Source organism: Phodopus roborovskii, unplaced genomic scaffold (assembly GCF_943737965.1).
Source record: "Phodopus roborovskii unplaced genomic scaffold, PHOROB, whole genome shotgun sequence".
Lineage (NCBI taxonomy): Eukaryota > Metazoa > Chordata > Mammalia > Rodentia > Cricetidae > Phodopus > Phodopus roborovskii.
In genome coordinates, this window is record NW_026126461.1 from 6762149 (window position 1) to 6775642 (window position 13494).

Below are 13494 nucleotides of genomic sequence, written 5' to 3' on the forward strand. Positions count from 1 at the left end.
GGCAGAGGCGGGAGAGTCTCTGTGAGTTTAAGGCCAGCCTGGTCTACAGAGTCAGTCCAGGACATCCAAAGCTACACAGAGAAACCCTGTCTCAAAAATAAAACAACAACAACAAAAAAAGTATTCCTTAAAACAGTTCTAGGTCCCAGAGAGAATCTCCAGAGTAGAACTGGAAGTTCAGTTTATGTTGAGAATGCCCCTGCTAAAAATATGGACAAATGTAACATGAAAAAGAAACTACTGCTTTTACATAGGAATATAAATGCGAAAGTCTTAAGTAAAAGATCAGCAAGTCAAAAAATACTGCTTCTCGATCAAGGTTTTATCTCAGGAATGCAAGGATGATTTAAGAGTAGACAGGACTGGGCCTGAGGTACAGGTCTGTAATCCCAGCTACTTAGGAAGCTGATGGGGGAAGGGTTAGAAGTTTAAGGCATGCCTTGGCTGGCTACAGAATGAAATTGAGACCAGCCTAGGCAACCTAATGAAACCCTATCTCAAAATACAAAGTAATAAGGAACCTGGGAGTATAGCTTAAGAATAGAATGCCTGCCCAGCATATAGGAGACCCTGTTGGAAAGGAAGCAAAAACAGAGTTTATATAAATCGCCGTTTAGTGCAGTTATCTTAATGTTATAAAGACTCAGCTGTATATATTCCTGGAGTTTTTTGGGTTTTTTTGTTTTTTCAAGGAAAAGTGTTGTTGTTGTTGTTGTTGTTGTTGTTATTATTATTATATGCATGATGCCAATGTGTGGACACATATGTGAGCCTCAAAGAACAGATTTTGCAGAGTTGGTTCTCTCCTCCCATCTTTATGTGAGTTCTGGGAATTGAACTCAGGTTATCGGGCTTGTGCAGCAAGCATTTACCTGTTGAACCATTTCATTGGCTCTGTATTTCTAAATGTAACATATGTATTCCTTTATAAATAAAAAGATGTCTTAGAGATTAGAGAATCTGATAGACTTGAGCTGTGGAGAAAAGCCAATGGGTGAGAAAGCTTGCTCTGCAAACTTGAGTTCAAATTCTCATCCCCATGTAAAAAACTGAGCATGGCTTTTGACTAAGATTGCGATACTGTTATGTTAGACTTAGCTCTGCAGTAGTGTGTATACTTAAAATTTGCAAGGCCCTGGTTCCATTGCCAGGAGTTGGGGAGTTAGGGTAAGGATTCTTCCCCCATTGGGTGACACACTTATTTTTTTATTGTCACTGTGATAGACCATCTTGCAGAAACAGCATAAAGAAAAGTGTGACTCATGGTTCAGTGGAAGGAGGTTCCCACAGCAGCTGTGGGAACTGACGTCTACAGCCAGGAGGCAAAGACCCAACCAGGGTTACCTCTCAGTGACCAGCTTCTTTCTAGCTAGGTTCTGTATTCCACAACCTTCCCTAATAGCACCACCAACTGGGAACCAAATATTCAAATGTGTAAGCCTCTGGTGAAGTTTCACCTTCCACCAGTAGCCACATTCAAAACGGTAAAGTTGAAAGTCAGTCACCTGTGTGCAAGACATCATGATTTAGTATATAGAGTACTTACAGGACAGTACACAAGTCAGGCACTGGCCACCAATCCTGATGACTTGGATTCTGTCTTTGACTCCACATGATAGGATGAGAGAACCAACTCCTGTGATTGTCCTCTGACTTGCACACACAGGAGTATAATTTTTTTTTTATAAAAATAAAGTCAGAAAACTGGGAATTTCCTTCAGATGCATAGCAAACATACCTCCTAATAACGAAGAGCAGTGAAAGACATTCATTAGCTAGGGGTTGCAGCTCAGTGGCAAAGTGCTTGCCTAGCATGTGGGAGCCCTTGGGTTTGATGACCATCACCACAAAATAATAAAACAAACCTCACCTTAGCAAAACCATTCTTGATTACAGCTCAGAATGCTTGTGAGCAGGGACTGATAAACTCAAAGGTAGGGTGTAAGGAATAAACTCGTCTCTTGATGAAATCATGGAGCTCACAGCATCCTGGGCCTGCAGCGGTCCTACAGCATCTAAGTTCTTACTTCTCTGAGCTCCACTCTTACAGGCTTTTCCTTGCTGAAATAGTGAGAGGTGCATACAGAGACTTAAGGCCCTGTCCAGTGCTGCCCACAAAAGTGAAGCCAACTTGAACCCTCAGACATCTAGGCCCTAACCTCTGAGACCTGATATAGTGGGAGAGGAGGATGTGGTTTGGATTAAGTGTAAAACTCCAAGACACTGTAGGGAAGTGTGACTAGAAAATGGATTGTTGGATGCAAGGATGACTATGAAGATGAAGGAGAATCCATAAATCAGCATTTCCCTCAGAACTGGAAAGTGCTGCTCCCAGACCTCAGCATAGAATGAGGCCTGGTAACACCTTGACCTTAGTCTAGTGACACTTAGATTAATATCTCCAGTACTGGGGTATGTGATGTGTCCTTTGTGGGGTTTTTGGTTTGGTTTGGTTTGGTATTGGTTTTTCAAGGCAGGGTTTCTCTGTGTAGCCCTGGCTGTCCTGAAACTCACTCTGTAGACCAGGCTGACTCTGCTCTCAGAAAGGTCTGCCTGCCTCTGCCTCCTGAGTGCTGGGATTAAAGGCGTGCGCCATCACCGCCTGACCCTTTGTGTGTTTTAATATGGCAGCTAGGCAATAGCCTTAGGAAATGCACTATATAAAAGTGAACCCTTTTATTTCTTCACAACTGCTTCTAGGCTATCACTCTGTTGATGTCTAGTCAAGCATGTCTGACTATTGAACAAGATTTACTTCTGTCTGTGGTTAGACTGAGTACTATGTCCCTTCAGGGTTGTTCTCCTGAGAATCCAGCTCACTTGGAGGCCTCTGCTGGGGCCTGGGCCCACGGTAAGCTCTCTCCTCACTAGGCCCCCCAGGAATGACCTCTTCTCCCCCAGTCCCTCTCATGCATCGTTCCCCAACCAGAGGGTGGAAGGTCTTGGCCCTGTTCCTGTGAGAGAGTCCGTGTTCACCCCTGTCTGCACCCTCCTAAGGCAGTGTCTCAATACTCCCAACCCTGCAGCTTCATCTCGACCAGCATGGGGCATGGGACTGAGGGGCAGCCAGGGACCTGCCTCCTGCCAGGTGGGAGAAAGAGGGTTAGGGCTGATGTACGGCCTCTGCGCTGTTACCCTCTCTCTGGCCCTGGGCACCAAGACTGGGAAGGGTGTTTTAGTAAGGGAAGAGGTACCCTAGGCACGTGCCAGACCAAGTGTGTGGTAGGTATAACACCCAGTTTGTGAGATGTGGCCTGCAAGACATCCAGTCTGGGGGCAGCAGACTGGAGATGTATAGGGAACCCCCAGGGTTAGGTGTGGGAGCCTGTGACCCAGTTTGCTAGGACTCCAGCCCAGTTAGAAAGGAAGCATGCCAGTGCCCTTTGTCCAACCTACCCAGACATCACAATCACCTCTCCTACCCTCCATGGATACCTAGCTTTTTGGGAAGGACTGGGTAGGGGCTCACTCTCTAGTTATGGAATGGATTTTTTCTTTAATGTGCATGAATGCTTTTCCTCCATCTAAGTGTACTACATTGCCCTTGGAATCCAGAGCATTGGATCCTCTAGAACTGAGTTGTGAGATGTCCTATGGGTGCTAAGAATTTAACACTGGCCCTCTGCAAAAGCAGCAAGTGCCTCTAACCACCTGGCCACCTCTCCAGCCCCTGTTATGGACTTAGAGATGTCACATAAGCCAAAAGAAAAAGTTAGAGCCAAGTCAGGCTGGTGTCAGTGATTAGGGGCTTAGCTCTCCCTAGCCCCTGAGATCTAAAAGACATCTGTACTGACTAGTTCTTTCATGTAGGATTGTGTAGCATACACACGGAAAACTAACCCATGGGAGCCGGTGGAATGACTTAGTGGGTTAAACCTGGCACCTGAGTTCAATCCCTGGAAACGCACGCATGTGGTGGCAGGTGACTCATACACGTTGCCTTTCACATGCATGATGATATGCGTTCATGAGCATGCACACACACACACACATACACAGGCTCTTGTGTAAATGAGTGTAAGTTTTAAATTAAAACTCTAAGCCCAGGGTTAAGAATCCTTTTGGGTGTTTTACATGCAGACGTCCCACAGGGTTTCCTGCCCTCCCACTGCGGTAGTGTGACGTGACTTCAGTGGCACGCTCTGATTGCTGCCAAAAGCCATAGACCGGAGCCAGCACCGTGGTGTATGCCTCTGTTCCCATCACCCCACAGGCTGAAGCAGGATGATTGCCCACAGTCTGGGACCACCCTGGGCTACATGGCTAGATAGTGTCTCAAAAGCAAATCAACAGAAATAACTGGGCATAGTGCTGCACGCCTTTAACCCCAGCATTCATGGGGCAGAGGCAGGTGGGTCTCTGAGTTAGAAGCTGACCTGGGTTACAGAGTGAGTTCCAGGACAGCCACGACTACGCAGGGGGACTCTGTCTCAAAGAAAAACCAACAGAAGCGCAGATGTTTGCAGTTGAAGAGTCCTTGGAGGTTTTTTCTCTGTGATGGTTCTCTGCTATTGACCAACCAGACAAAGAGTAGGGTTGCAGCAGGCTGGGCGTGGTGGGGTCTGGGGACAATCACGTTGTATCGCTGCAGGTGCCTTCTGGGACTTGCTGAGAGCCAGCCGCATCCTCACCCTCACCTTCCTGGCCCCCCCCCCTTTGTCCTGCCCATGTGCTCTCCTGCTTCCTATGAGGCCTGATCGCATCTCTGGGCCTGTCTCCCTGGGGGTATCCAGGGCCTGCTGCCCACCGGAGTTTTACCTGCTATTCAAGGGTACATCACAGGTCCCAGAATGGAGGCTTCCTGGGAGGTGGCAAGCTGAGACAGTTTGGAGACACGAGTCTGAGGCCTTTGGAGGGATCTTAGAAGGGAGCAGAGGACTCTTCCTGTTTGCACGGAGAAGCAAGGAGACGGGAGTGGCTCATTGACAGATCAAAACCAAGGAGGAGAGAATCTGGGGCAACTCCATTTAGCAAGCCCTTTCCCAGGAGGTCCGGAGCAGGTGTACGCGCCTGTTGAAGTCAGGTTGCACTTGCCCTAAGTTACTCCATATTGTATAGCAGAGTGGCTTTTCACACTGCCTACTCCTGAGAGGCTCCATTTACAAGCAGCTTTGTACCCCAGATGGAGGATGGAAGGAGACTACACAGCATCTGTCCGACCCCATCCACATGGCACAGACTAATGACTACTTCTGGGAGTAGAAAGGGTACTATTCTGCAATTTACCATGGTGGGTTGGAACTGTAGGGGCATGAGGCATATTAAAATCATATCAGGACAGGGGGCTAGAGGGATGGCCCAGCAGTTAAAAGCACTGACTGTTCTTCGAGAGGTCCTGAGTTCAATTCCCAGCAACCACATGGTGGCTCAGAGCCATCCGTAATGAGATGTGGTGCCCTCCTCTGGCCTGAAGGCATACATGCAGGCAGACACTGTATACATAACAAATAAACCTTTTTTAAAAATTTTATGGGGAAAATCAGGTCCAAGAATTTACTGGCACATCAGGCCAAGGAAAGTGTGTAAGTCCTTCATCTGAACTCCATATAGAAATTAGCATCTAGCAACAGCCCCCAAGGACCTGTCTTCTGACTACCCAGCATGTATCAAGGACTGACTAACAGGCAGAGAACTGCCTGTCCCAGAGGCTTCAGGTTGTCTGTTTCCACTGCTGATGCAGCCTTCTCTAGTCCAGCCTCCCCATCACCCTGTTCTCCCTCTGCCTCCATCCTTCAGCCTGTCCCTTAGCCTGGACCAGTCTCGCCCTTTTGCCTCTGCAGCTCACTCAGCCCTCCCACGTCACCGTCAAACCTGTGACCTACAGTGTCCTGACTCATAGCCACCTCTTCTCCCTTTAGCTCATTATCAGAGGCTCCTGTCCCTGACAGCTTCCCAGCTTTGGCTTCTCCGGCCTGTTGGAAACTCTGAAAGTCTTTGCATCTTTTAACCCTTTGCAGCCATTCCACAATCTACATGAATACGTATGTAGAGATATATTGACTGTGTGATATGTAGTGCATCATTTGCGAGTAAGATTAGAATAAAAGAATCCATGTTTGCCTCAGCCAGGACTGTCAAGGAAAGCAGAAGTATCTGGCAAATTGCTGCCATTGAAGATGCTGAACCTTGTGGATTTGTTGTCAATAAAATGTGACATTGTGGAAGAAAACGCAAACTGTGTTCCTATCTGCATGCACACACGATAGTGTCTAAGCTCACAGTCCAAAGCCCTTACCCTTCTTAGTGCTTTGGACCCCTGTGAAGCCTCACTTCACCCCCACATAAACAGGGCTGCCTGACAGGGGACACCTGTGGCTGCTCCTTATCTACCATCTCTGAACTTCCCTTATGGCATACAGGCCTGCTGCCACTGGAATCTCTAAGCAAATAAGGTGCCAGAGGCCCATCGAATTTGCATGTAGGGTGTGTGAAGGCACTAGGAAAACTGGGCTGACAGTGTTTGCAGGCTCAGAGCCCCACACCCTCTTTTTAAACAAAGGCAGATCCTGCCCAGAGCCACGATAGACCTCCCAGTGGCCAGCTGCACTGAGAACCTCTCTCCAGCCATTTTACTCTGTGAGGCAAGAGCAGGTGAGTGGCTGTCACAGCTCAGGCGGGCCCTAGGAATACAGCTGGCCCTGATTTTGCTCCTGCTGAGACCAGGCTTGTGCTGATGGGCAGGCTGTCTCCTCTGGAAGCCACTGTACCAGGTAGGCTGGGTGACCTCCCGCCGGATACTTGGGCCGTGGGGACAGCAGAGGGGAGATGGACCCCAGAAAACTGAGCCAGCACTGAGGTTCCACACTCTGAACTGTGAGAGGCAGTGTTGGGGCTTACTCTTGGGACCCAGAGGCCTGGCACAGTGTCTGCTCCAAGCCCTAGAGATTAGCAGGGACAAGTGTTCAACGTGAATTTGAATAGGATGCTGTGCTACAAGGAGTTAGCATTCCACCTGCTCGTAACAGGACGCCTGTGGACTCTTTGGTTGGGGACTCCTTTGTCCTCATTCCCTGTCCCACCCATCAGGTGACATAAACTTCAGAGCCTTTGCTCCAAGAGCACCCTGTGGCTCTCACTCACTCCTAGGGTCCCCACATTATAACAGAGTCCTGGCAGGAGCAGGTTTGGGCTGATGTCTGCTCTTCCAGGCAGTGTATCTAAAATAGGGAATTGGAATGAGAACAATCCTTTCCCCTTCCTGAAGTCCCTTGGTTCTGCCCACCTGAACAACAGCCCTGCTCCTACCTACCTTCTTGCCGGGCCACAGGTCACAGGCTGCATGGAGACCCCATAGGACTCCCTAAGGGATTGTCCTACTAGGGGAGACTGGGGTCCTGGCAGCAAGTTCTCCAGAATTACTTCGAAGGTAAATGGCCTTAAAAGACATTGGGCATTGTCTCCTCTTACTGGTCCAGATGCCCTCTATAGGGGAGGAAGGGGGGGTCTGCATGACAACCTCATGCTGTGACATTGCTTTACACTACTGGGCGAATGAATGGATGGGTGGGTGGGTGGATGGATGCTACACTGCAGCTAGTGTCCCAGGGTGTGGGGATCCTCACGTGCCCACATTAGGACAATGCTGTCTGGCCCTGGCAGAGCCCCTTGCCCACTTCTATGAGCCAGTCTCCTCGCCTGTAAAATAGGTTTGCTGCAGGCTCTGCCACAGTGTCGGGCTGGCTCTCACTGGTGTCACGGGTGTCTCCTAACCACTCCATTCTCTGTGGCTCCCCTGGCCTCGATGTGGTGCAGGAGCGAGATGCTGCGGAAGTCAGCCCGGGAAGACGACAACGCTGTGCTGATCGACATGGCCTCCCTGGAATCAGGGAGTGGGTCCTCGTACGGAAGCACAACGCATGCCCCAGAGGTACCCTCAACTCCAGGGGTAGTGGCAAGCATGGAAGCGCCCCTCCCCCTCCCTAGACTCCGGGCCGTGGGGCGCCTGTGTGCTGTCTGATTTGGGAGGTCTCCCATCCCAGTCAGGACCTGTACTCTTGCCTTTGTCCTAGAGCCCTTGAAAAGTGATACAGCATCCAGATGCCCCCAACCCTGAATGACAAGGGGACAGATGCCTCCTTGACACACAAGCAGGTCACCACTCACCTCTCTCAAACTTGGAGGGCCAAGCAGAGATCTTATTAGATAAAGAGGCTCAGGGAAGGGAGAGGAGGCAAAGATAGGAAGGACCAAGGTCCGGGGTCTGGTCCTTCTCTGCCAGAACCACTGTGAAAGGGAGGAAACTGGTTTTTGTGGATGTGAAGGATGGGGAGTATGGGGAGTCGCCCATGAATTCTGATGCACTCCAGGGCCTGCAAACACCAGAAGGCAGGCATCAAAGGCGCAGTGACCACGCCCTGGACGTTTTACTGCTTCCGCACTTTCTCTTCTGGAAATGAAAAGTGTGTGTGACCTAGTTTCTTGTTGTCAGCAAAGCCACCCATGAAGGGAGCCCACCCCTGCTAGGAGGGAGAGCACTGCAGTCAGGGTCGCGTCCCAGCTGGGTGGGCAGGGGGTAGTGGGAGGGAAGGTGGTCAAGGTTAAGCGTGTGCCTGGGGCTACCTGGAGGTTAGCGTAGGGAACAGCGTTAGGCTTGGGATAAGGGTTAGTCCCCAAGGGACAGGAAGAGGCCTTCTACAAAGGTGAGTAGCCCCAGAGGGAGCGCATCTTCGTCTACACAGCTTCCTTTAGCCTCAGCTGAGCGGCTTCTTTGCAACGAAGGCATAGGCATTGGTCTCCTGAACAAAGCCCTCGGCTCCTATGGAAGGACAGAGTCCTGGGTGCCATTTTCTGGCCTTCTTACCCTAGTCCATCTTTAGGTCTCTTTCTGTTGGGAAGGCCACTGACATCCCAATGAGTCCCAGTCTTTGATGCCACAGAGGAGGCCCTGGTCCTTCCCTAGGGCTGCCCCAGTAATCTGAGGGTAAATATATGTTCCCCTTTCTATGATCCCTCTGTACCACGAACTGATGTCCCCAAAGGGGAGGACACAGAGCCTTGTTCTCCAGAGGGAGAAAGAATGTAAGGAGACGAGGGTTCTACCCTCTGATTGCTCTGACCTGTCCTCAAGGCCGCACTGGGGGCAGCGTGGCTTCCCTTCCGGGTCAGCACAGGCCTGACTATGGTTTTTGCCAACATTATCCTTGTCCCAGGCCTGATGGAGGCCAGTGGGGAGGATGAGGATGGTGAAGGCTAGACGCTAGCCCACTCTTCTAGTTCTGCCCTGCATCTCCCAGCTTTTCTCCTCATGCCCCTCTGCTAGCAGGGTGGTCAGGGGCAAGGCCAGAGCAGGGGCGGATGGGGGCCTGGATGAGCAGGATGAGGAGGGAAGGAGCTGGGGAGGAAGAATTGGGGGAAGATGAAGAGGGTGTAAGGTGGAGACAGGAGGGATGGAGAGGAACGTAGAAGGAGGTAGAACGTGGTTCTCAACCTATGGGTCGAGACCCCTTCGGTTCTCATGTCACAGGGGTAGCTTATCAGAATCCGGCAAGTCAGATGTTTACAGTTCATAACAGTAGCAAAATAACAGTTATGAGGTAGCAACAAAAATAAGTTTATGGTTGGTCGGGGTCACCACAACCTGAGGAACTGTGTATCCAAAGGCCGCAGCGTTAGGAAGGCTGAGAACCACTGAGGTAGAAATGGGGTCAAGGAGCGGCCGGGGAGGGGGCAGGGTGGGAGTGAGTCACGCTGCTGCTGGTTGGGTGTTAAAGGTGTCCTTCCTTCCTTCCTTCAGGCAGGTAAACAGCAGGTGGCCCCCAGCACCGTTGGGAGCTCTGCCAAACCCCCGATTGGTAAGCCATCTGTACTTGGCCCTGGGGTGGGGTCACAAATGGGGTGCCTCGGGTGGCGGCAGGAAGCCAACAGGCTTGGGTCCCTCCATAACCAGGTCTCCCGTGATGTCTGTCCCTGTGTTCTGGGGACAGTACTGCTGAGGGTGAGATGTGAGCTGCCTGCTGAGCAGGTAATAGTCAGTCGGGGCAGAAACAGGAAAGGACTGACCCGAGGGCTCACACAGGAAAACCCATGCCACCTGCTCCAGCCTCAGGGCAGACCGCCCCCTCCTCCTCGCCTTCCACCACAGACTCCGCTCATCTCAGACTCTTTTCTCTTGCCCCACATCTTTCTACCTTTAAATTGTGTCAGGTCCACTTCTCCTATGGTCCCTCTAGCCCATGGCTCCCACATTCGCTACGCCGCCTTCATTCTGTGGGGGGACCTGTACGGACTCTGTCTGGGGTCAAGGGCCCACACTCCCCAACAGCTTCAAAGGGACAGTGGACAGCTCTCACACTCCTATGCATGACTCTTATGGAAAAGCAAAGCAGAAAGGAGCATGTGCAGACAAAGGCCGGTGGCCACGCAAACACACACACACACACACACACACACACACACACACACACACACACACACACACACTGCTGGAGGGATGTGAGGAGGCACAGAAAATATTGAAGATTCCATGGAAAATGAGCACAATTCACTCTGCACACGGTCAAGGGAGGTAAATGTTGACATTGCAGGGTTTTTTGTTCGTTTGGTTGGTTGGTTTGTTGGTTTGGTTTGGTTTTGGTTTTTCAAGACAGGGTTTCTCTGTGCCTTTGGAGCCTGTCCTGGAACTTGCTCTGTAGACCACGCTGTCCTTGAACTCACAGAGATTCGCCTGTCTCTGCCTCCCCAATGCTGGGGGTTTTTGTATTTTTGGTTGTGAGCCTAGCCTTTAGTGGCCGAGCCATCTCTCCATTCCCTGCTGGGTTTTTAAGGCAGTTGTTTTGAAACATCTCTGTTGATGAGTAATTTGCACACCACGAAGTTCACTCATTCTTTCCTCTTTCTGTTGTGAATGGGAAAAAACAGATGCAAGCTTTTGTGTGGACATATTTTAATTTTTCTTGAGTTGGCAGGTTTGGGTGACATTGCAGGTAACTCAGTGTTTAGCTGTTTGTGTAAATGCCAAACTCTTTCCCAAAGACAGTTCCCTGCTGCACAGAGAACCACAGCGTGTAGGGTCACACTCTCTGCATAGCACAGTCCCTACTGTTGCCTGTGTTTGGCCCGGTGGGAGTGAAATATTGTTATTGATGTAGGAGAAACTCCGCGTGATAGAATTGGCACTGTAAAGGACTTACCAATGGGTTTGCTGAGGAGACATGAAACCACACAAGTGGAATTTAGCTAGAGTGTCACCTCCAAACTACCCCAAAAGATATGTACTCTGCAAATTGGGCCTATTAGAGATAAGAAAAATCTAGTATGTAAATGTTTACACACAAGGATTGAGCAGCCATGAGGCCCCAAATGGGAGGGAGTGCAGGGTCACAACTGTGATTAAGTTCTGGTCTGCCATTAAGTCCCCCGTGTTCTTATCAGAGAAAGCATAATTCTGCCAGGTGAACAGGATGACCCTGGGTAACAAATAGTAATCGTGGCAATATCTTTGTGGTGTAGATATCCCATCTGCATAAGTGACCACACCTGCAGTCCCCTGTCTCAAGTGTAACCGGGGACCCGAAAGAGATTTAAGGGTGACCGTGTATGTAAAATGCATAAGCCTGAGGAGTACGCAAGCTGACAAAACCTCCTGTGGGGTCGGCAACTCTTAATTTGGCCTCAGCTGTCAGCCACAGGTCTCAGCCAAGAGCTGCCCTTCGCCTCAGTGTGCTGCTGGCTGCTCCCTGAGAAGATAACACTATCTCACTGTGGATCTGGTCTGTATTTTCCTAATGACTAATGATATTGGCTGACTTCTCTTGTGTCAACTGGACATTTAATATCCTCTTTAGACAAATATCTCTTCAAAACCTTTCCCACTTTTAAGTTGGTTGTTCTTTGTGTGTGTGTGTGCCTGTCTGTCTGTCTGTCAGACTGTATCTGTGTGGTTGTTAGATTGCAAAAGTCCTCTAAATTCTGGGCACAAGTCCCTTATCAGAAATGCATCTTGCAAATATTTCCCCCTATTCTGTGTTGCCTTCATCTTTTTTGGTGGTGTCCTCTGATGAAATTTGTCTTATCATTTTGATGTATTGTTGTGCTTTTGTTGATCCAAGAAATCGCACCTAACAGGTTCCTTTAGGAGTTTGGGACCTAGACTGTGGGAACCAAGCTACAGAAGGGATCCCAGGACACGCCCAGTCCCTCCCCACCTCTGTTCCTGATTGCACACTCCTGCCCTCCAGCCCTGACGACTAAGAACAGGGCTGAGCAAGAGCCTAGGAAAAGCCCCTGGCTCTCACTTCCCATCCCAACCCTGTGCCCCAACTGAGACCCCAGCAGCCTGCCCTGGGCCTGCATTCCATCAGCCCCACACTGGCTGTCTTTGTCCCCATTTGTCCCTGCAGATTTTGTTCTTGTCTGGGAAGAAGACCTGAGGACCCAAGAGAGCCCTACCCATGACAAGACAGACACACATGAGTTCTGGAGGGAGACCTTTCTGGAAAGTCTTCGTCTGGCTGGCCTGACTGTAGATCAGGTATGTGATGGTAGAAGAAGGGCTCTGTAAATTCTGCATGACTCTGCTCTGCAAGACTTACTATCCAAATACAGAAAGCAAACAAGGCCCCAGGGTCCTGCTAGATGCACACCCTTCCCGAGCTGGGGAGCCACAGACCCCAGGTCGGCAAGAACGTGGGTCCATCCTAAGGCTCTAGGCTCACTCATAGGCTGACACCTTCAGGGCAGTGGGTAGAACTGTCTCTGTCTTTGCCACCCAGGGCCTAACTCCAGCTTTTGTCAGCAAGTGCCATTTGCAATCACAGTTAGAAGATTCAAAGGTCCCTTTGTGTGTTTTATGTAATAGTACCAATTAGAATGACTCCCACAAAGATTCCAGGGAGCAAACGAAAGTAGAATAAATAGGCAAGTAAGCCCTGCGTGCTGGGGTAGGCAGGCAACGGGGGATCTCAGGGTGAGGGGGTCTGCTGTGCAGAGCCCTGTCTTATTCCCCGTGGCCTTCATTGCCAAGTCTTTTCTACGTATTCTTCATCCTCTGCCATCCCAGCCGCCTTCGTCTGTCCCCAGAAGAGCCGTTGTCATAGTCCCCACCATAAGAGCCAGCTGTGACTCTTCTGTTAATCATATCACTCGGCATCTCAACTTGCTTTTGTCTGTTGACTTTCATCAACTGAGTCTTGCTTCTGCCATTTTATGTGGTCTGTGGGGCTCTCCTGAGCAGTGGGTGCTACCCAGCCTTGCTGTGGGCTGGTGGGCGTTTGATTTATTCCTGCTGGAGGGCCCCAGTCATTTAGGGTGGCTGTAGATTGTATTTCTCCTAGGAACAGAGTCTGTGATTGTGACTACACCCTTTCCTCGATTGCTGGCCCAACTTACACTGCCACCTGGGGGTGAGCCAGCACCCCACCCCGCTCTGCATATTCTCAACATGTGGCATTGTCGGACTCCCCCCCTCCCCAGCCAGCTGATAGCATTAGCGCCCCTGGTTTTCATTTCCACTTCCCATTTCTAAAGCGGTGTGTGCAGTTTTACACATGTATAAGC

The 13494-nt window shown here is 50.1% G+C and overlaps 1 protein-coding gene across 1 annotated transcript in view; it reads left to right on the forward strand.

Moving 5' to 3' along the window:
- The first annotated feature begins 7754 nt into the window (after positions 1-7754).
- The window catches only part of Ano7 (anoctamin 7), a 28706-nt gene continuing 22966 nt past the window's right edge, over positions 7755-13494 (forward strand). Inside the window, exons 1-3 of the mRNA XM_051190831.1 lie at positions 7755-7867; positions 9734-9791; positions 12339-12469. Coding sequence (XP_051046788.1) covers positions 7760-7867; positions 9734-9791; positions 12339-12469 — 297 coding nt within the window. The 5' untranslated portion in view covers positions 7755-7759. The remainder of the gene's footprint in view (positions 7868-9733; positions 9792-12338; positions 12470-13494) is intronic.